This window comes from Mustela erminea, chromosome 1 (assembly GCF_009829155.1).
Source record: "Mustela erminea isolate mMusErm1 chromosome 1, mMusErm1.Pri, whole genome shotgun sequence".
In the NCBI taxonomy this organism is placed as follows: domain Eukaryota; kingdom Metazoa; phylum Chordata; class Mammalia; order Carnivora; family Mustelidae; genus Mustela; species Mustela erminea.
The window spans coordinates 54,626,388-54,645,635 of NC_045614.1; the positions used below are offsets into that span (position 1 = coordinate 54,626,388).

General features: G+C 54.4%; 2 protein-coding genes across 7 annotated transcripts in view; both read left to right on the forward strand.

Moving 5' to 3' along the window:
* IFT122 (intraflagellar transport 122) overlaps nt 1–6,564 on the forward strand; it is a 71,696-nt gene extending 65,132 nt beyond the window's left edge. For 4 of the 6 annotated variants that reach the window (XM_032339849.1, XM_032338346.1, XM_032340689.1 and 1 more), the window contains 6 exons: nt 1,376–1,541; nt 2,518–2,629; nt 3,255–3,380; nt 5,062–5,141; nt 5,473–5,637; nt 6,099–6,564. In XM_032339849.1, coding sequence (XP_032195740.1) covers nt 1,376–1,541; nt 2,518–2,629; nt 3,255–3,380; nt 5,062–5,141; nt 5,473–5,637; nt 6,099–6,188 — 739 coding nt within the window. In that variant the 3' untranslated portion in view covers nt 6,189–6,564. Of the gene's footprint in view, nt 1–1,375; nt 1,542–2,517; nt 2,630–3,254; nt 3,438–5,051; nt 5,142–5,472; nt 5,638–6,098 lie in introns of those variants that run through there. The other 2 variants (XR_004285289.1, XR_004285400.1) reach the window with 2 other exon arrangements.
* Nucleotides 6,565–13,548: 6,984 nt separating this feature from the next.
* On the forward strand, nt 13,549–18,647 carry RHO (rhodopsin). The gene is made up of 5 exons (XM_032360881.1): nt 13,549–13,921; nt 15,655–15,823; nt 17,108–17,273; nt 17,374–17,613; nt 18,422–18,647. The coding sequence occupies exons 1-5, from the start codon at nt 13,561–13,563 to the stop codon at nt 18,530–18,532; spliced, it is 1,047 nt and encodes a 348-aa protein (XP_032216772.1). The 5' UTR covers nt 13,549–13,560; the 3' UTR covers nt 18,533–18,647.
* Nucleotides 18,648–19,248: the final 601 nt, after the last annotated feature.

A 19,248-nucleotide genomic window follows, 5' to 3' on the forward strand; every position in this document is an offset into this window, starting at 1 on the left:
CACCCTGCACATGGAAAGGCACAGAGGTGAAGTAAGCATGGCATACGGGAGACTCTGAAGCCCACCCTAGGTGGGAGTCAGGCTGGAGAGGTAGTGGCCTGAGGGCCTCCATGTGAGTTGGCCTCACCTTCTTTGGAACTATAAGGGCCATTAAAGAGGAAGGCTGGGGACCCATGCTTCCAGAAGCTACCAGGAAATGACCAAAATCTTTTAAGGTCATAAAAGTCATAATTTTCCCCATCCTCTTCTAAATCTTATATTCTCTCAGCCCCCTCCCAGCCCCAACCCTACCTTTTCTCTGTAAGGAAAAGACCCTCCCAGGAGAGGCCTCAGAGGTACTGATCGGTGAGAAGTGGCTTCTCTAAAGGTTCCAGGCCCATCATTTACATTCCAGGGGAACCAAGAAGTATGTTGTTGACTGAGAACTTTGCAGAGGTGTGGCCAAGGCCAAACCTGCTGGAGCCTGAGAACCTTTGCCCAGTCTTCCCATCAAGTTCTGTTTGATTGAACCCCTGTCCTAAACTGCACCCTATACTGTTCATTGGGGACCTGGAAGTGGCTCCTGACATGGTCCCTGACTTTGAGGAGTGACCATGGAGACATAGACAAGAAAGCTTACCGCTATGTAACTTCTGGAGTGGAAGGAGCCACACTGGGCTTGTGGGGAGCAGGAGCATCAGGAAGAAGGAGAGTAGGAAGGAGACATGGTACTTGAGGCTTGCCAGGGAGAAGTGGGGAAGGGGGTTCACAGGTGGGACACAGAAGGAAGGACAGGCCTGGCCTGGGTGCAGACAGCATTTAAGATGACTTGGGATCCAGCACAAAGGCCTGGGGCCTCAGATTGAGGAGCTCAGAGGAAAGTCTCAGAAAACAGGGGAGGCTGCCACTCAGAAATCACTGTGGCTTCTGGTGAAGTGCAGGCAGAGAGAAGTGCCCTATAGCCAGTGGCCTCTGAGCTGGATCTGAGTGAGCTCCACAGGCAGTGTGGGACCAGCCCCACCTGGCAAGCCTAGAGCAGGATGGCACTTGGTGCTGGGCATTCTAGGACCTGGCTGGCAGGCTGGGTGAGGTGGGGAGAGCCATTTTGGCCTACTCAGGGTACAAGATGAGCCATCAGCTGGCCCAGAGAACCTAAGCAAGGTTAAAATATTAATGGAAACTGCACTGTCTTTATCTCTGGAAAAATCCCTATGCTGTGATATCTGAGAATTACACTTACCTCCCACAAGTGAGCAAAGCACTCCTCAGGCTCCTACCTATACCCTCCTGGCACTAGCACCAGCTGCACGCCAGCACAGTGCTCACCCTGAGGATAGGCAATGCCAGCTCTCGGGCCCAGTGTGGCCTCTGCTGTCCTTAACCCTATCGTCCGCAGGAACACGCTCTTCACTCTGGCCAAGCAAAGCAAAGCCCTGGGTGCCTACAAGCTGGCCCGACATGCCTACGACAAGCTGCAGGGTCTGCAGATTCCCGCCAGGTTCCAGAAGTCCATTGAGCTGGGCAGCCTGACCATCCGCTCCAAGCCCTTCCATGACAGTGAGGTGAGGGCACAGCTCTCTCAGGCAAGAGGCTTCCACTCCTCTTCCTGGACATCCCCTGATGCCTTCTTTCCCGGCGGGGTTCTATCTGAAAGATGGCTACAGTGGTCTCAGGATCCTGTGCCCTCCTCCTTTTCCCAAGCCCTGGTTTGTTGACTTCTGCTTTTCCCTCTCTGCCACCTCTATTCTCTACTCAGCCGGCTCTGCTCCAGCCACAGCCCCTGGTCCCTGTGGGCTCCAGAGCCCTGCCCTCCCTTGCTGCCTAGCCTTCCCATGAGACTCTGAGTCGGCTACAGCCCAGCCCATGCTGCTCTGCCCTTAACCTCCCCCTGCTCCTGCATGCTCAGATGGCTCTGTCTTCACCTCATCCTAGGAGCTCCTACCTTATCCCCTCTTTCTTCTGGAACCAGGTTATCACTCTTCTAGGTATCTGTAGCCCAGCTGTGCCCCAGCCACCTTTCTTCCAATTTAACCTGTTTTCTCTCACAATTGTCTCCTTCAAGCTCAGAGCAGAGACTTGGCATCAAACAGACCTGGGTTTGGATCCCAGCTCCACCATTTCCTAGCCTTGTCTCCCATCTCTCTGAGCCTCGGTGTCCCCCTTTATCAAAGAGGATATACATAATAGTTTTCCCACAAGATAAATAGCCAGCCCATATAATGTGTGCGGGAGGGTACGTGGTGTGTGTTAAGCATCCTGTGTGTGGTGGCTGTGGTGTTGTCATTCCTGCCGGAGAAATGTGCTGCTGAGCCCTGCCTGTGAAGGAGTCCAGGGCAGTGGGACCCAGGTGACAGGGCCTCAGATGCCTCTGTAGGCCCTTATCCTGAGTCTCCACGCATAGAGTCCTAAGCCCGGTGCCCCTTTCCCACCCATACAGGTAGCCTTGCTTCTTGGCAGCCAGGCCCACAAATCAGAGTAGGGAGCATTTCCTCACTCTGGGTTTGGCTCTCAGGCAATTGTGGGTCTTGTGCTTTTTAGGAGCTGGTGCCCTTGTGCTACCGCTGTTCCACCAACAACCCACTGCTGAACAACCTGGGCAACGTTTGCATCAACTGCCGCCAGCCCTTCGTCTTCTCTGCCTCTTCCTATGGTGAGTCTGACATGTGCAGATGGATGGCTGGGCTCTCTCTGCTGCTGATTGGCCACACGTGTCCTCATTTGTAAACTGAGGACAGTGTGACACCCACCCCACCAGATGCACAGTCACAAAGGGTTCCCAGAAATAGGACCCAGTGCTGCCCAAATTTGAAGCACCCGCCCCTCAGATCCTGGTATGGGGCTTTGCATGACATAAGTGCCCTAGATGCCACTGGTTGTGCATTTGGTCTGGAAGGCTAAGATGGGCTCTTAAGTCCCGCTTCCTTCTACCTTGACGAAGAATCAGAAACCCCTTCCAGGTAGCTGGGCAGAGGCTGTTCCTCCTCCCTTGTAGAGGAGCCCATCTGGCTATTAGTGGGAAGAAGGGGTGCTAAAGGCCACTGGTTTTCACCTATGCACACATGTACACATGCACACACATGAGTACATGCCTGCTTCCTCCAGACGTGCAGTGGGCAGAAAGAGGCCCTGTGGGTCTCCTTGCTTACAGAGAAGCCTGTTGCTGGGTGAGAAGCCTGCTCGCACCTCCCCTCATGCTGCCTGGTGAGAGCATCCCAGGCCCTGGCTCCCCCTGAGGCAGCCACCCCATGGCCTTCCCCATGCCTTGTGCCCTCTAGAGGTGCTGCACCTGGTTGAATTCTATCTGGAAGAGGGGATCACTGATGAAGAAGCTGTCTCCCTTATTGACCTGGAAGCACCAAGACACAAGCGTGAGAACAAATGGCAAGAGATCACAAGCAACCGTATCCTGGATGCTCAGCTGGACCTCTGTGTGTGCCAACTGAGCATGAGGCCTGGGTGTAAGACAGGAGGCAGGAGGGGCTTGAGGGATGGCTGGCCCAGTGGAGGCATGGGCATGGCAGGCCACTGCTGAGTGATTGGAGAGGCCTGCATGGTCGCAGGGACAGGGGCTGGCAACAGGCTGAGAGCTGGCCAGTGCGCAGAGGTACCAAGGGGACAGTACATGCCCACAGGCCCAGAAGAGGCATGTGGAAGAGGAGATGGTGCCTTGATAGTCACCTTCGCTTCATTTGCAGGTGGGCCTCCCACCCACCTGGCTCCTAGAAGGTGCCGTCTGTCTTTCTGGCCACACAAAGCTGATGAGCAACCAACACAGCATATGATGTCTGTATCAACTTTTCTAGTCAGGTCACGTTTGTGTACAAGAGACAGAAAAAACCATGATCGAGCTGAGCAAACAAAAGGCTGTAAAGAAGCCTAGCCATAGTTGGACACTCAGCCGGATCCATGTGCTCTGTTGGCACTGGTGGGAGGCTGTCTCCTGTCCTGTCGGCTCTGTTGTCCTTTGGGTGGCTTCATTCTTTGGCAGCACCTACCCCATCCCACCAGCAGTACCAGCCCTGCATCCTATCAGCCTTAAAATCCGTGGAAAGGGCTGACATTCCTCCCAGAATGACAGCAAAACCACAAGGCACATCCTTGCTGGGACAGCTTGGGTCAAAGGCCACACCTCAGCTCTTTCCTCTGGCTAGGACCATGTTCACTGTCCCACCTGGACATAGGAGGGGGCTTCTACATGTGACTGTATACACTCAGCACCTACAGACCCTGCTAGCACACAGCAGCTGGATCAGCAGGTCTTGGTGCATGGGAGCCTGACTTTTCATTAGCTTCCAGGTAATGCCAGTGCCGCTGGTCTGTGGGCCACATTTTACGTTTTTGAGGAGCAGAGGAGAAAGGAAAAGCCAGGGAGTTGTTTGCCAAAGATGGGAGACAGAAATCAGATGCTCTGCCTGGGTTGTTGCTGCCTGGTGGGACCACATCTCATACCTGATTCGGCACCAGCAGCCTCCATTCCCCTGGGGCTCTTCCTGGTGGGAGCCCGAGCCGCCCCGGCCTCATATCAGCTCTTCTGATACCACCTGGCAGAGGAGGCAGCTCCTTAGCACCTTCATCCTGGTCTAGCTGGCCTTAGGATTTGCAGGAGCTCTCACCCGCTTCTCCGTGAAATAGGACCTGCAAGTCCATCTCAAGTGCCTACAGGCAACCCGGTGATTACTAAGTGTTTCTCCAGGAATTGCCAAGTTTGCTGGCTGGCCATGGTTTCCAGCTGGCCCATTATTTCTACTCCCACCCACAGCAGGCCCAAAGTCTCTGCTCACTTGATGCTTCTGGTCAGGCCCCTGTGGGCCATGGTGTGGTCTGTGTGGGGCAGCAAAGGTCCCATCAGAGCACCTTTCCCTCCTGGGCACTGGGGCTTGGTCCCAGCCTCTGTGTGTCTAGGGCTGTCTCCTCTCTGGCTTGCACTCCCTCCATTCCTCCATCTAGAAACCTATTCCATAGACAGAGTCATGGAGAAACACACCAGGCCCACAGAAAGCGCCTGTGAATCTTGCATTGGGTGTAGGGTGGGGCCTATTTCCCACTCAGCCTCAGGTTCTGTCCTTGACTAGACCCTTCCAGATTCCCAAACTCTGAGGCTGGATGAGACTGTGGACTCCATGGGAGATGATGACCCATTCACGGCAAAGCTGAGCTTTGAGGTGAGAGTACCTCTCTGAGTGATGAGCTAAGGAGGCGCATGAGGCCTCTTGGGTGGGGGTTCGGAGGTCCCTTCTCCTGTACACACTTGGGCATGAAGTGGACTTGTTCCTTGTCTGGGCCGCGGTGGAGTCGAGGTGGTGGGGACCCCATCACTAGAGTTGGCTAGCAGGAGCTACATGACCTGGCAGGGTTCTCTGAAGGTACCCAGCAGGGGAAGTCTTTGGGGTCCTCCCTGGTTGCCCCAAAGATTCTGGGATTGTGACTCATATAAACATGTCACCCTGGCTGAGAGCACGGGTGTCCCCTGCTTTCCACCTGCCCATCCTGCAGCAAGGTGGCTCCGAGTTTGTGCCTGTGGTGGTGAACCGGTCGGTGCTGCGCTCCATGAGCCGACGGGACGTCCTCATCAAACGCTGGCCCCCTCCCCTGCAGTGGCAGTACTTCCGCTCGCTCCTGCCGGATGCCTCCATCACCATGTGCCCCTCCTGCTTCCAGGTACTGTGCCTATAGCTTCTGCGTGGCTACCAGTTTCTTCTTTCTGCTGCTTTTCCATTTCCCAAGTGTCCCCTTGGAGACACCTGGCATCTGGGAGGAGCACAAGTGATCCCAAGGCCAGGGCTCTGAGCTAGGAAGAGACTCGGCCATCCTTAGGCCCTCCCTCTTCTCACTTCTGTTCTGAATGCTGTCTGGAGTGGGCTTACCCCTGACCCTGTGCTCTCTGTACCTGCCCCTAACCAGGGAGACCCAGGCAAGTGTGATGTACCTTGGAATTTCACTTAGAAAAAAGGGGCCTCGGACCCCAGACCCTTCTCCCCCTCCCTTTCACTCCTCAGACAAAGGTGTTCTGGATCTGATGTTTCTAGCCCTGACTCACTGCCAAGCCTCCTCTACTTGGAAGGGCGGGAGTCCTTGCCAGGCTCAGGCCTTGGCCCTGGGTCATGACCTTTTCCCCTCAGATGTTCCACTCGGAGGACTACGAGCTGCTGGTGCTTCAGCACACCTGTTGCCCCTACTGTCGGAGGCGCATTGACGACCCTAGCTCCTGACTGGCCCCCTCAGAACCCAGCGCTCCCACCAGGGCCGCCTCGCACTTGGCTGGGCTGTCAAAGGAAGAAGAGTTCAACTGAAAGAGTTAAACTGTCAGAATGTGTCTTCTGCCCAGATCAAGTGTGTATTTTAGGGAGGGGCCTTGTGTAACCACGGAATTCCTATTTATGGCATTTCAGGCCTTGTAAATAGCACCAGGAGATGGAGAAGAGAATGTACATATATTTTCTAAGAAAAAAAATCTGTTACTTTCAGAGAGGCTCTGAGTTGTTCGTGGCAGCCTGCTGGAGTCCACAGATCTGTCAGACCATTAACATGTACACTTTGCGAACAGATTGCCTCAATAATTACAAATAAAAGGGCTACTTATTTTCATCAGTGTCTGCATTTTAGCAAATCTTCATATTGTCTGCAACTTAATTTCCTTATGCAAAAGTGCACCTGTTTCTAATTTGATCTGAGAGGAACATTACGTTTGCCTGCTCTTAAAATGTAATCTAATCGAAATGGCAATATGGGAATGGGTAGGGGAATGGGTATTTATTTATTTTGGTTTAGTGGGGCTCCATCTTGACCAGAAAATAAGGCTCCTGGCTCCAAAGAAGATGGCAAAGAGGGCCTCTCCTCAGAGGTTCTGGAGCCTACCCTCTGCTTTCTGGCTATGGCCAGGCGCCCCTCCTTCACCCCATTCCCCCAGCTCCACAGAGGCCGCAACCCCACTGAGGCTTTCCCCTTCCTTCCACCTCCTGAAGCTAGTGGATCTGTTTGAGGTTTTGCTAAGGTCCCTGCCCCTGAGCATCAACAATGTCCAATTCAGCAGGTCAAGGGCAAGAGTGAGTAGCACATGGGAGGCTGGGGAGGGAGAGCTGACATTTATTGGGCACCTTCTCTGTGCCAGCCAAGTTCCATATATTGTCTCCATTCTCATACCAGCCTTGTGATGGAAGGGTTATGATTTCCATTTTGCAGCCATGGGGTTGGGTGAAGGTACTGGGCCCAAGGGCTCACCCAGCCCTGGGTGGAAGCTCCTGATCTGTCCTGCCCTGAGACCCCTGTTCCCTTTGCCCTCCACTCTACCTGCCCCAGAGGTATCAATGATCCAGAGCTTTGTGCAAAGTCCTGACAGCCGGGAAAGAGAACTGGGCTGTCAGATAAGAAACCCACCCTGGTGATCAGATATTGATACTTTACAGCTCATCTGTGAAGTGGGCAGAGTGGGACAAATGTCCACACTGGGGGGATGAAGACAGACCTAGAAAAGGGAGCGGCTACAGAAGCTACCCAGCAGTGAGTCCTGAAGCTGGCCCCTGCCTTACCCCTTTCCCCCTGCCTCCTTCTGCACTTCTTTGGAGATGATGGAGGAAAATAAAGAAAGAGAGCCAGACAGTTGTGCCAACAGAACTCCTCCGTTGAGTGTCTAATTACTTACGATCATGCATGCTCTCTCTCTTGCTAAACATTTATTAATGTGTTAAGATTTCCATTAGCGCATTACTTGAACTAAAATCATTTGCATATGGCTGGGAAGAAGAGGGGAGAGAGAGAAAACAGCCCCAGCCACCCAACAGGCGTCAATCACAGTGACAGATCAGATGGTCCGTGGCTAGAGGCAGGGGGAGGGGGCCCAGCCTGAGACTCCATCATATATCATCTCAGCTGAATAACACAAAAACTAGTTTGTGCCATGCCAAGTTCTGTTGCCCCCGGGAAGCTGAGCTCTTGAGGTCTGAGTCTGAGAAACAATCACTGTAGCTACCTTTAAGTCAAATGCTCACTGAATACCAGACACCAGGCTAAGCACTTTCCACGCATCATCTTATTTAATCCTCCACAGCCTCCAGGGTGCCCATTATGCAGATGATGAAACTGAGGCTCAGCAACATTCTCTCCTTTCCTTCAACAAATACTTACTGAGCCAAGACAGGATTCATACCCAGGCACAGCCTTTACACCTAGGCATTCTGTTCTGCGTCTCCCCTGTCTCAGACTAGATGGGGTCTTGACCAGGCCTGTTCTCTCTCCAAGGCTCAGTTTCCTCATGTGTGCAAAAGGGCATACTCCAGCTCTGACCTTGAGGCTCGAAGCCTCAGTCTCCATCTGAGGAGCCTGACGACCCTTCACATGCTACAAGGAAGGCACCGTGGGATGTTGAAATGTCCCTTTCACTAAGACGACACTGAGGCCTGGAGAGAGACATAGCTGCTGGAGACCGCACAGCTTGGTTGTTCAGGCTGGGACTTGATCCTCCCAAGTCCCCAACACTGCCCATATCCCTGGAAGAAAGAAATAGGAAGAGGGGGATTGTGTGGCCCAGATGGAGCTCCAGGCCAGGCCTTAGGTGGGCCTGGCTCTAGCCTGGCCTCAACCAGCTGGGTGTCCTCAATGCACCGACAGTGAGGCTACTGAAGCCAGGAGCCCCTCGTGGCTCTCACACAGGTACAGAGATGTCCCATCTCCAAGGCCCCATCTGCCTATGGCAGATACCAGGCAACCTTCCACTTGTGCCAGCCTCAGGAGCCTCAGCAAAGAGGTCTGCACTGGGCAGAGCTCTCATCCTGGGTCAAGCACTTATCCCAACACTCCACCCAGACTCCAGAGCATCTTCCTAGAATGGGAATCTGATCATACCCCTCTCCTGCTTATAACCCTCTCCACTGACAGCCAGCTAACATCCGGACTCCTAGGCCTGCCCTCCCTGGCCCTAGGCCCCAGGCCAGCTGGTCCTTTGCTCCCTGTGCCTTGGACAGTTGTCCCCCGGCCTAAGCCTCCTGCCTCCCTCCTGCTCCACACCTTGCTCCTCTGGGATCTCACAGCACTGGGCCTGGGAGCAGAGCCTTGCCTCCCATGGTTATTATCTCCTTGTTAGCTGGCCCCCAAAACTAGGAGCTCCTTGAGGGCAGGGAATATATAGGATTTATCTGAGTGTCCCCAGCACCTAGCCCCGAGCCTGGCACATAAACGGTGTTTGGCAAATGTCGGGGTAAGAGGGAAATGGGGTGCCTGGGTGGCTCAGTGGGTTAAGCCTCTGCCTTTGGTTCGGGTCATGGTCCCAGGGTCCTGGGATCAAGCCCCACATCAGGCTCTCTCTCTGAGGGGAGCCTGCTTCCTCCTCTCTCTCTGCCTGCCTCTCTGCCTACTTGTGATCTCTGTCTAATAAATAAATAAAATATATTAAAAAGGGAGAGAGAGAATTGCAGGGAGGGAGGAGGGAAGAAGTGGGATTGGAGGAGAAGAGGAAGGAAGGGGAGGAGAGTCAGTTTGTCTCCTTCCTTTCTTCCCTTTGACATTCTCAGCTCAGTCCAAGGCCTCACTCAGCCATGGTGGTGCAGCCAGGTGGGGCTAAGCCAGGGAGCAGAGACGGGGAGGGGTGGGGGGAAGAGGAAGCTGCTGAAGCAGCAGCACCTCTATGCAGAGGCTTAAGAGCTATTTGTGTGCTACCTGCTAAGCCCCTAATCCTCCACGGCCAAGTCAGAGCCCTGCACCTGGGCTCCAAGGGGGCCGGGCTCAAGAAACCTAGAGATAGGTGCCACCATCTTCAGAGAGAGCCACCACCAGCTGTCCACCTCCACAGATCATCCCCAAGCCTGACTGAGGGGCCAATGGCTCAGAAAGTCACCCACTCGGGGACTTGTCCCTTGGTGTGCTCCTGGGCCCTCTCTGGAGCACCTGGCATGGGAGAAGAAAGCTCAGGCTGAGGAGTCAGACAGCCGGTTCACTTCTGGCTCTGTTGAGGAACACTAACCCTCTGAGCCCATTTCCTCAGCGGTCAGAGGGTATGGAGTAAGACCTAACGAGGGGCCAGGAGTCATCCATTCATTTGACAACTATTTATTGAGCCGCTACCCCAAGCTGCCTGCTCAAGATGCAGCAAAGTACAGGCGAGGCCAGCCCTGAACTCTGGAGAGGTGGGCAGTGAGTCATAAGGGGACAAATAAGACCATCGTTGATAGTGATCAGTTCTGAGTAGAAAACCAGTAGGATGGAGTGGGGGCCCTTGTTTGTAGACTTGGGGTCCTCACCAAGGAGTGCATTGCAAATGGGGACCAGACCTTCGTAACCTGAGTTAGACTCTAAGAGGCTAACACTGTTGGTCATTGATCACTTATAGGCAACAGAGTAGGAAACTGAGGCACAGGGAAGGGAGGGGGGTGGGTTGCACCCAGGCTATGTGCCTACAGAGTCTTGGTCCAGATGTGAGGGTAAGTGTAAAGGGACCATGCCCAACTGAGGGGGACCATGACACCTAAATTGTAAAGTCAGGAGGTCTGTGACTGGGCCTTGGTGGGAAAGCAGGTCAGTGTACCCAGCAGGTGGGCATGGATCTCCCACGGTTTCCTAGTTCCAACAAACGGAGGCAGAAAGGCCAGATGCCTCCCCAGGCTAGAATCCAGTGCCACCCTTTGCCCTCTGGGCCACCACTGCTGCCCTAGGCCCATATGAGTCAGGCTAGTGGCTTTCCCATCAGGCCGGCACAACCCATTTTGGTCATTTATACCATGGTATGAATGGCAGTAGATCTTTCCTGAGAGCTGTCTTTGGTGTGGGGAAGGAGGCAAGGCCAGGCAGGTGACAGCCCAGATTTGTCACATGACCTGGGCCATGGACTTACTGCCTCAGTCTCTCCACCTGTGCAATGTAGTAGGGAGGATCAGACGAAGGGACTTATAATGACTAACTGCTCACTCTGAGCCAGTTGCTCTGAACAAGGAGTATTTTTAGTTTAAAAAAGGGTTCTTTGTCGTTGCTCACAGAATACAGTGCAATGTCACCCTGTGAGGCCTTTAATTCCCCATGGCCATGGTCCTGTGAGGGAGGGTCATTAAACTCTGAGACTTAGAGAGGGAAGCACTGACTGAGATAACCTAGATCTACTCACTTGATCCACAAATACTAAGCACCTACTATGCACCAGCCTCTGAGGATGATACTGCAGTGAACAGAACAGACAGAAATCCCAGCTCTCTCCAGTGCATGGGGAAATGATTTACAGCATTCTGCTACGTGCCGAGTACCACGCTCGGCTCCAGGAACCCTGTTGAGAGCTGGGCAGACCCCTCCACCCCTGTCTGCTCAGATGACAGCCTGTGAGATGGACAAAAAAAACATGTGAACAGAACATAGAAGTTTCCAGGGTGTTCTAAGCATTAGGAGGAGGTGAAGGCAAGGCATTGAGGTCTAGGGTTGGGGGCTCACAGGGCTGTGTGTGGGCTGGTCTTGGCCCAGGGAATCAGGGCTCCTCCCTCCGTGTGGCTACTGGGGCCCACGTCAGAATCAAACCCTCCACCTTGACCTCATTAGCACTGGGCCTAATCCCTGAGCCAGCACCTTAAACTGCAAGAGGTCACACCGCACCCCCATGCCTTCCCTGCACTCATTCATTCCACCAGCAACGTTTCATCAGCACCCCCCATATGCAAGCCTGGACACCACTCGGGACAGGCAAGGTCTGGAGCCCCAGGCAGGCTGGAGAGAAGGGGGTACTCTCCTGCGTGAACACGTCTGGTGGGAAGGGACTATACAAAAGAGAATCCTAGGGAAGGAAGTCTTGGAGACAGGGAGGACACATCCCCTACTGGCTTCTTCCATCACCAAGTTCACTGTGCAAACTTCATCTTCCCGGGCTGCTCCAAATGACAGTGTGTTGGAGGGGGTGGCAATTTGAACTTTTCCTATTCCATTGGTTTCAGGATGTGTTTGTTTGCAAGACCTGACAACCCCATAGAACGATACTACCTGCAGACATCATCCCTCTCCATGGCATTTGTCAGAGCTGAGCACCCTCTGGGGAACACAGTAGGTGGCTGTAGGCAGCTGTAGGCAGCTACACATCTGTGGCTGGAGGGTGGTCCTCAAGCACCCCTGTGCCGGGCACTCCCATCTGCCTCACATCATTCCTCAGAAGCATGGCTGTGCTCCCTTCACTGATGGGGTGGACCCGTCCATGCCAAGCCTCCAACTGTCCCCAGAACCTGCCCTCCTGGAGTTACCTGTCACACAGCTTCCAAGACCCACTGACCTAGCCCAGACTGACCAGACATCCCTGGATGTGCCCTGTGTGCCACAGTGTCCAACCAGGTCTGTTTCCAGGCTCATGCTCAGCCTAGCCTTCACACTGGAGTCCCCAGGAGGCTGGGACCAAGCTGGCCTTGCTCACGACAGCAATCTGGTGCTCAACACAGCACCTGGCACATAGCCACCTCCGGGATGCAAGGCCTTGCTTCAGGAGCCTTGAGAGCCTCTGTCCCCTTCCTCCTCCAGTCACCCTTTCCCTGCTCCCCTGTTCTGTCCACACTTCCTCCAATATATCTTTGGGTGCATTTGAGCCATGTTTCTACCCCTGAGATTTGCCCAAGCCACTATCCACTGCCCAGGCTCTTCAGCTTGGCATGGAGACCCACTAGAGCTGGCCCTGCAGCCCAGGTGCAGCCTCAGCCCAGACAGGCCTCAGGCCTCCGCCAGCCCTTGACTTCAGTCTCAGCCACTTGGCAACCTAGCAAAGTACCCCCCCCTTCCTCAAACACCCAAACTTCCCCTCCATAGACACCTCTCCTTTATAGACAGTCTCCCCGCCCTGTTCCTCCCACACTAGAGTCCTCCCCACCCCATCACCTCCTCCTTTCTGGATCTTTGTATCCCCAGTGGTCTGTACATAAATATTTAATGAACAAGAGAGTGAGTGAATTCCAACCCCGAATACCTATTGAGCTCCTGGGCTCTGCCTGGCTGTATGTCTGGCCTGCAGAGTGCAGAGCCGGCAGGACATGGCCCCCGCCCTCACGGAGCTCATAATCTGGTGAGATGGGCTAGGGTCAGGGTCCGGCACCTGAGTGAGCCAGGAGGTGACAGGTGGGGAAGGAATAGGTAGGGAGCTGGGTGAGGGGTTGTGAGACTTGAGAGAACCACCAGGGCCTCCACACTCAGGGAGCTTGTGGTCCAGTGGGGAGACAAAGCCAGCTCACATGAAGTGAGAGAGACATGGCATGGAGCCAGTGGTCCCAATGCCAGGCCATGGCCACCAGATTGATAGGAGCAGAGACTCCTGGGGACCAGAAGAGTTGGGGGCGGACCTCCTGCTCTTTCCCAGGGCCCCTAGCTCCTCCCATCTCTAGCTTCTGTCTAGAGTCACCTTGGCCCCTCTTGGAAGCCAATTAGGTCCCCCAGTTGCAGCAGTGGGGATTAATATGATTAATAACGCCCCCAATCTCCCAGGTGCTGATTCAGCCAGGAGCTTAGGGAGGGGAGGTCACTTTATAAAGGGCTGGGGGGGTGGTCAGTGCAGTTGTCCAGCCAGAGCCCTGGGTGGCCGAGCTCAGGCCTCCGCAGAACTCTTGGGTCTGAGCCGCCCACAGGGCAGCCACCAGGACCGCAGCCATGAACGGGACAGAGGGCCCGAACTTCTACGTGCCCTTCTCCAACAAGACGGGCGTGGTGCGCAGCCCCTTCGAGTACCCGCAGTACTACCTGGCCGAGCCATGGCAGTTCTCCATGCTGGCTGCCTACATGTTCCTGCTGATCGTGCTTGGCTTCCCCATCAACTTCCTCACGCTCTACGTCACCATCCAGCACAAGAAGCTGCGCACGCCGCTCAACTACATCCTGCTCAATCTGGCCGTGGCCGACCTCTTCATGGTCTTGGGGGGCTTCACCACCACCGTCTACACCTCGCTGCACGGATACTTTGTCTTCGGGCCCACGGGATGCAATCTGGAGGGCTTCTTTGCCACGCTGGGCGGTATGAGCCAGGGTAGGGGTGGCGGGGTGGGGGATGCAGGAGCCAGAGGGAGCGGAGGGATCTGGAGACAGCCCGGGGATGGTGGCTAAGAGGCCTTCTCCCCCCTACATCCGTCAGCATTATCTGCTTGATCTGAAAACACCACCATCAGTGATGACACACTAGGCTGTTTATGGAGGGCAGCCCTGGGCACAGTTGATCTCGTGTAGAGTGGTGCTGCTGTCTTGCTTTATTTCATTAGGGAAACTGAGCATGAGAGACGTCAAGGGCCTTGCTGGGGTCTCACTATGGTGGGGCTAGAGCTGAGTTTCCAGCCCACGTCACAATGGCCCCTCGGGCCTTGTTCTTTTCCCCTCAGAGCATCTGTGCTGGGTCAGACCCATGCCGAGCACTGGGAAGAGAGATGGGCAGGACAGAACCCTGTTCTCAGGGCTCTCAGCCCAGGGTTGGACAGTCTTGTCCCACCAGATGGGATGATGATGATCTCATCCCAGATGATCAGTCCTCCAGCCACTGGACTCCGCCTGTGGTGGCCAGTGGGCTCAGTATCTCCCCACCGGCATCTCTCCGACCTGCAGAGAAGGGTCTGTCTGTATGTGGGACACCCTTGCCTGTGGACTGCCACTGGGTGATTTGTGGTCATCAAAGGTGACAAACACCCCGTGATAGCTAGAGATTCCCTGGGAATGGGGCTGAGACAGCATCCTGGACACGTAAAGGAAAGAGGAGGCGAGGAGGCCGAGCCGTCCTTGTGGCTGGTGCTAGGCTCTGCCAGCTGCCCTCGGCTCTCTCCTGCTTGCCTAAGAGGCTGTGTGTCCCAGAGAAGGGGGCCCATTCCTGGTCTGAGCCAGAAGACCTAGGCCCTGGTCACTGCCCTCCCACAACCCTGCATGTGTCTCTTCCCTTCTCCGGGTCTCTCTTTGCTCAGCTGCTAAATGGGGTCTGTTATCTCTGCAGTACCCCCATCAGTTTTCCAGTCAAAGAAACTATTCAAAAGAATCCTTCAAAGCTACAGATCACCACACAGTGTAATGCCTTCCTATGGAAGGGGTTTCTTCGAAGGGAAGGAGCTTCCCCACACAGAAAGACTGGAAGTGGGCTGGGCAGTCTCTGGCTAGAAGGCAGGGGTGAGGCAGGTGCCACGTGTGGGCACATCTCTGTAGGGTTGGTGCCAGCTTACAATCATTATCCTGGAGTAATAATTAGTCGTGTTCGCTTTCTCTCTCAGAAACATCCCGGTTTGGTTGATAAATTCTATGGCCAACCTCCCTACTGAGTTTCTGGGGATGATATCTGAATCCCCCCATTCTTTCCTGATTTTACCTCTGGGGACCCACAGACCCAGGTTATTTCATTCTCCAAGGGAGGGAAGGACTTCCAACTCCAACAGGCACTCTGCCTGTCACCCCAAAAAGCACATGTTCTTCTGTGAAAACTCCCTATGGGGTTCCCAGTGTAACAATGACCCTAGGATCCGATTTTCCATTCCTCGCGAACCCAGAGCCCTTACTGAACTAACTCCTCTTCCTGGGGAACACTCTGCTCACTCTCCTTCTGCATCTGGGTCCTTCTGCTCCACAGCCCCTTTGCCTCTCCATCCCTGGTCCTGGCTCCAGCCCTGCCCTAGTTTGCCTTCCTGGCTGCCCTCTCCATTCCAGGAAGACGCTTCCTGCTTGGACAGACAGCAGGGTCCAGGTGGGTGGTGTGCTGACTGATCCCTGACTGCCTTGCAGGTGAAATTGCCCTGTGGTCTTTGGTGGTCTTGGCCATTGAGCGGTACGTGGTGGTGTGTAAGCCCATGAGCAACTTCCGCTTCGGGGAGAACCATGCCATCATGGGCGTCGCCTTCACCTGGGTCATGGCCCTGGCCTGTGCTGCACCCCCCCTCGTTGGCTGGTCCAGGTAATGACACTGAGTAGAAAAGAAGGGTCCCCAGGGGGTCTTTGTAGGGTCCCCCAGCCAGGACTCAAAGCTGGCACTGTCTGTTCTGGGCATCCAGCTTATATGCCCCCTACTCCACATGCCCACCCTGGTAGCTCTCCCAAGGGAGGGGTTTAGGGCAGGGAAAGAGAGAATCAGACCCTAATGCTGCTATGGGGGCTGGTCCCATCTCCTGAGCCCCCATGTCAAGGAGAATCCAAGATGCCTCAACCCTTCACCTTGGCTCTGCCCCTAATCCTCAACTAAGCCAGGGCCAGATTCCAATCCTCTTTGCCCCATAGGTAGTTCCCTCTGACCTTGGGCCTCAGCACCTGGGGAGGCCAAGTCTATCTAGTGCCAGTGGTGACATGGTAGGCCCTGGGAACTTGGTCCTCTGCAGCCTCTAGTCCATCATCTCCAAATGGGGCTCAGATGAGAGACGGGAGGACGGTGGCTTGGGAAACTGGGCTGTGGGTTCCCAAAGGCCTCGCGTCCCTCTACTTCCAGGAAATTCCCAATCTCTCTTCCCTTCCCTCCTCTCTCAGCCTCCTGGGGTCAATATTTTGTTCCTTGTTGGGTCTGAGCCCGCCCCCTCCAACATCTTCCCCTGTCTTCTGCAGTCCTGCCCAGTCCCATCCCCCCAGGCACAGCCAACGGCCACTCAGGCCACTCCATTGTCACCATCCTCCGAAATCACATGGCCCTAGGACCTCTTGTTTCTACAAAATGTGCAAAGATCCCTTAGTTAACCTGTGTGCCCATCTTTGGCCTAGAAGACACCCTTACGGTGTCAGTAAGACAATGGTTTATACAAACTGCTTCAGATATACAGTTTGGGAGCTTTTCCCTTCTCCCCACCAACCTCTGCCCTGCACAGCCTGAGGCCCGGCCTCCAGCCATGGGGAGCAGTAGGTCTGGTGAGGAAACCCAGCGCAGGTCAGCGGTATACGGGCTCTGCTAGGCAAGAGACTAGGCCATCTCTGGATACCATGGCTGCTGTACAACCAAACCACAGTGTTCACCAGGTGCATTTGAACCCCTCATCTCAGTTGATTTGATCCCCACAGTCACGCAGCCAAGCAGGTATTTCATCACATCCATTTTACAGAGAGGGAAAGCAAGGCCCCGAGCAAGACCAGCCACACAGCAGGTGTGTTGGCCAAGCCAGGGCCCTGACCGGCTGCAGCCTATGCCCAAGTCCCTCACACATGGGTGTCCCTTATGCCCTCTCCTGTTCCCCCCGCCCCGCACACCCCTGGTGCTTAGGTACATCCCAGAGGGCATGCAGTGCTCATGCGGGATCGACTACTACACACTCAACCCAGAGGTCAACAACGAGTCCTTTGTCGTCTACATGTTCGTGGTCCACTTCACCATCCCTCTGATCGTCATATTCTTCTGCTATGGCCAACTCGTCTTCACAGTCAAGGAGGTATGGTCCCATGTTGGGCTCTGGGGATGTATGCGTTGGTTGGGATGAGCCCGGCCCCTGTCCCAGGGGAGTCTGGATAGCAGGCCCTGTGTCCCTGCAGGCGGCTGCCCAGCAGCAGGAGTCGGCCACCACCCAGAAGGCTGAGAAGGAGGTCACACGCATGGTCATCATCATGGTCATTGCATTCCTGATCTGCTGGGTGCCCTACGCCAGCGTCGCATTCTACATCTTCACCCACCAGGGCTCCAACTTTGGCCCCATCTTCATGACCATCCCAGCATTCTTTGCCAAGTCCTCCTCCATCTACAATCCTGTCATCTATATCATGATGAACAAGCAGGTGCCTGATGGCGGGGCAAGAGGGTCCAGGGGCCCCAGGCTGCAGGCACTGCCTGCAGAGGACAAGCCACAGCCAGGACTGGGCCTCAGTCACCCCACCTGCAAAACCAGGCGGGAAGACTGGTATCTCCCAGGGCATCAGCGTCATCTGGGAGAAATACACAATCAGAAGCTTGGGGTGGGCCCAGGAACTCGCATTTCTCACAAGCCCTCCGGGTGTCTCTGATGCATGAGAGGTGCCAGTCCAGATAGTTCTGGAGACCCACTTTAGAAGTCAAAGAGTGTAAGTCCCAAGCCTGGGAATGCAATGGTGCCAGTCTCCACAAAGCTGAACACAGAGCCAAGTCTTTTGCTGAGGGATGAATGCGACCAGTGACTTCTCTGCAGAATCCATGATCCAGTGAGGGAAAACATGGTCTCTGGAGTTACGCATATCCGTTTCAAATCTCAGCTTTCATTTTCTAGCTATGTGACTTAGTCAAGTCGTGCCCTTTTCTGGCCATTCAGTGTCTTCATTCCTAGAAAGGGCAAACTCCTAATCTCTAGGGTTAAATAAGATAACTTACAAATAACCCTTGGCACACAGAGGACACCAGAGAAGGTCATGAGTAGAAAACCCCATTGGATTTGGTCCCTGGCATCTCTGGGGCTTACAAAGTTCCCTCCAGGGAGCCAGATTTGAGAGGGGCGTGGATCCTGGGAGGGCCAGAAGCAGGGAAGGGGTTGGAGGCAAATCTTGCCAATCACCACAGTTTGCTACATACACTTCCAGCGGACCCTGACCCTGACTCGTGTCCTTTGCCTTCTAGTTCCGGAACTGCATGATCACTACCCTGTGCTGCGGCAAGAACCCACTGGGTGATGACGAGGCCTCCGTCAGCACCTCCAAGACGGAGACCAGCCAGGTGGCACCGGCCTAAGCCCTGCCAAGGACTCTACGGCCGACTGTAGAAGTCTCCCATTCCCCACACCTAGCCCCAGCCACAGCTGCCCCACAGGAGCCAGGCCTGTCGGAATCAGGCTGTGCAGGCTCCCTGAATTAAAATTATTATTATTATTATTGAGAGAAAGATGAGGTTCCCCACTTGGCCAGAACACCCCATCTGGAGTCCTGAGTTCCCAGGGACCATGGGATCGCTGTCCCTCCTCTCCCCAACTCATCTCTCAAGAACAAAAGAACTCTTGCTCTCTGGAAAAGTGTCCCGGCTTAGGGATAAGTGTCTAGCACAGAATGGGGCACACAGTAGGTGCTTAATAAATGCTAGATGGACGAAGGAAGGAATGAATGGAGGAATGAATGAAGGAATGAATGGGCTGGGAGAGCACATCTATCCTCTCGAAACCACCTTAGCAGCAGCTGGCCCTCAGCTGATGACCTTGAGCACTGGTTTCCCTCCCTGAGGCCTCACTTTCTTTCTGGAAATCCCAGATCCCTGGCTCTGCCAACGCATGGCTGCTGTGAAATCAAATAGGATTTTGTGTGTGCAGGTGCCTGTGTGTGTGAGAGCATGTAAGCACTTTGTAAATGGTAAAGGGCTGTACAGATTGTAGTTAACATTACAAATAATATAAATTAATATAATTAATTAATATGATCATCTCCTCTTGATAGTGACCGTTTTGAGATTGGGCAAAG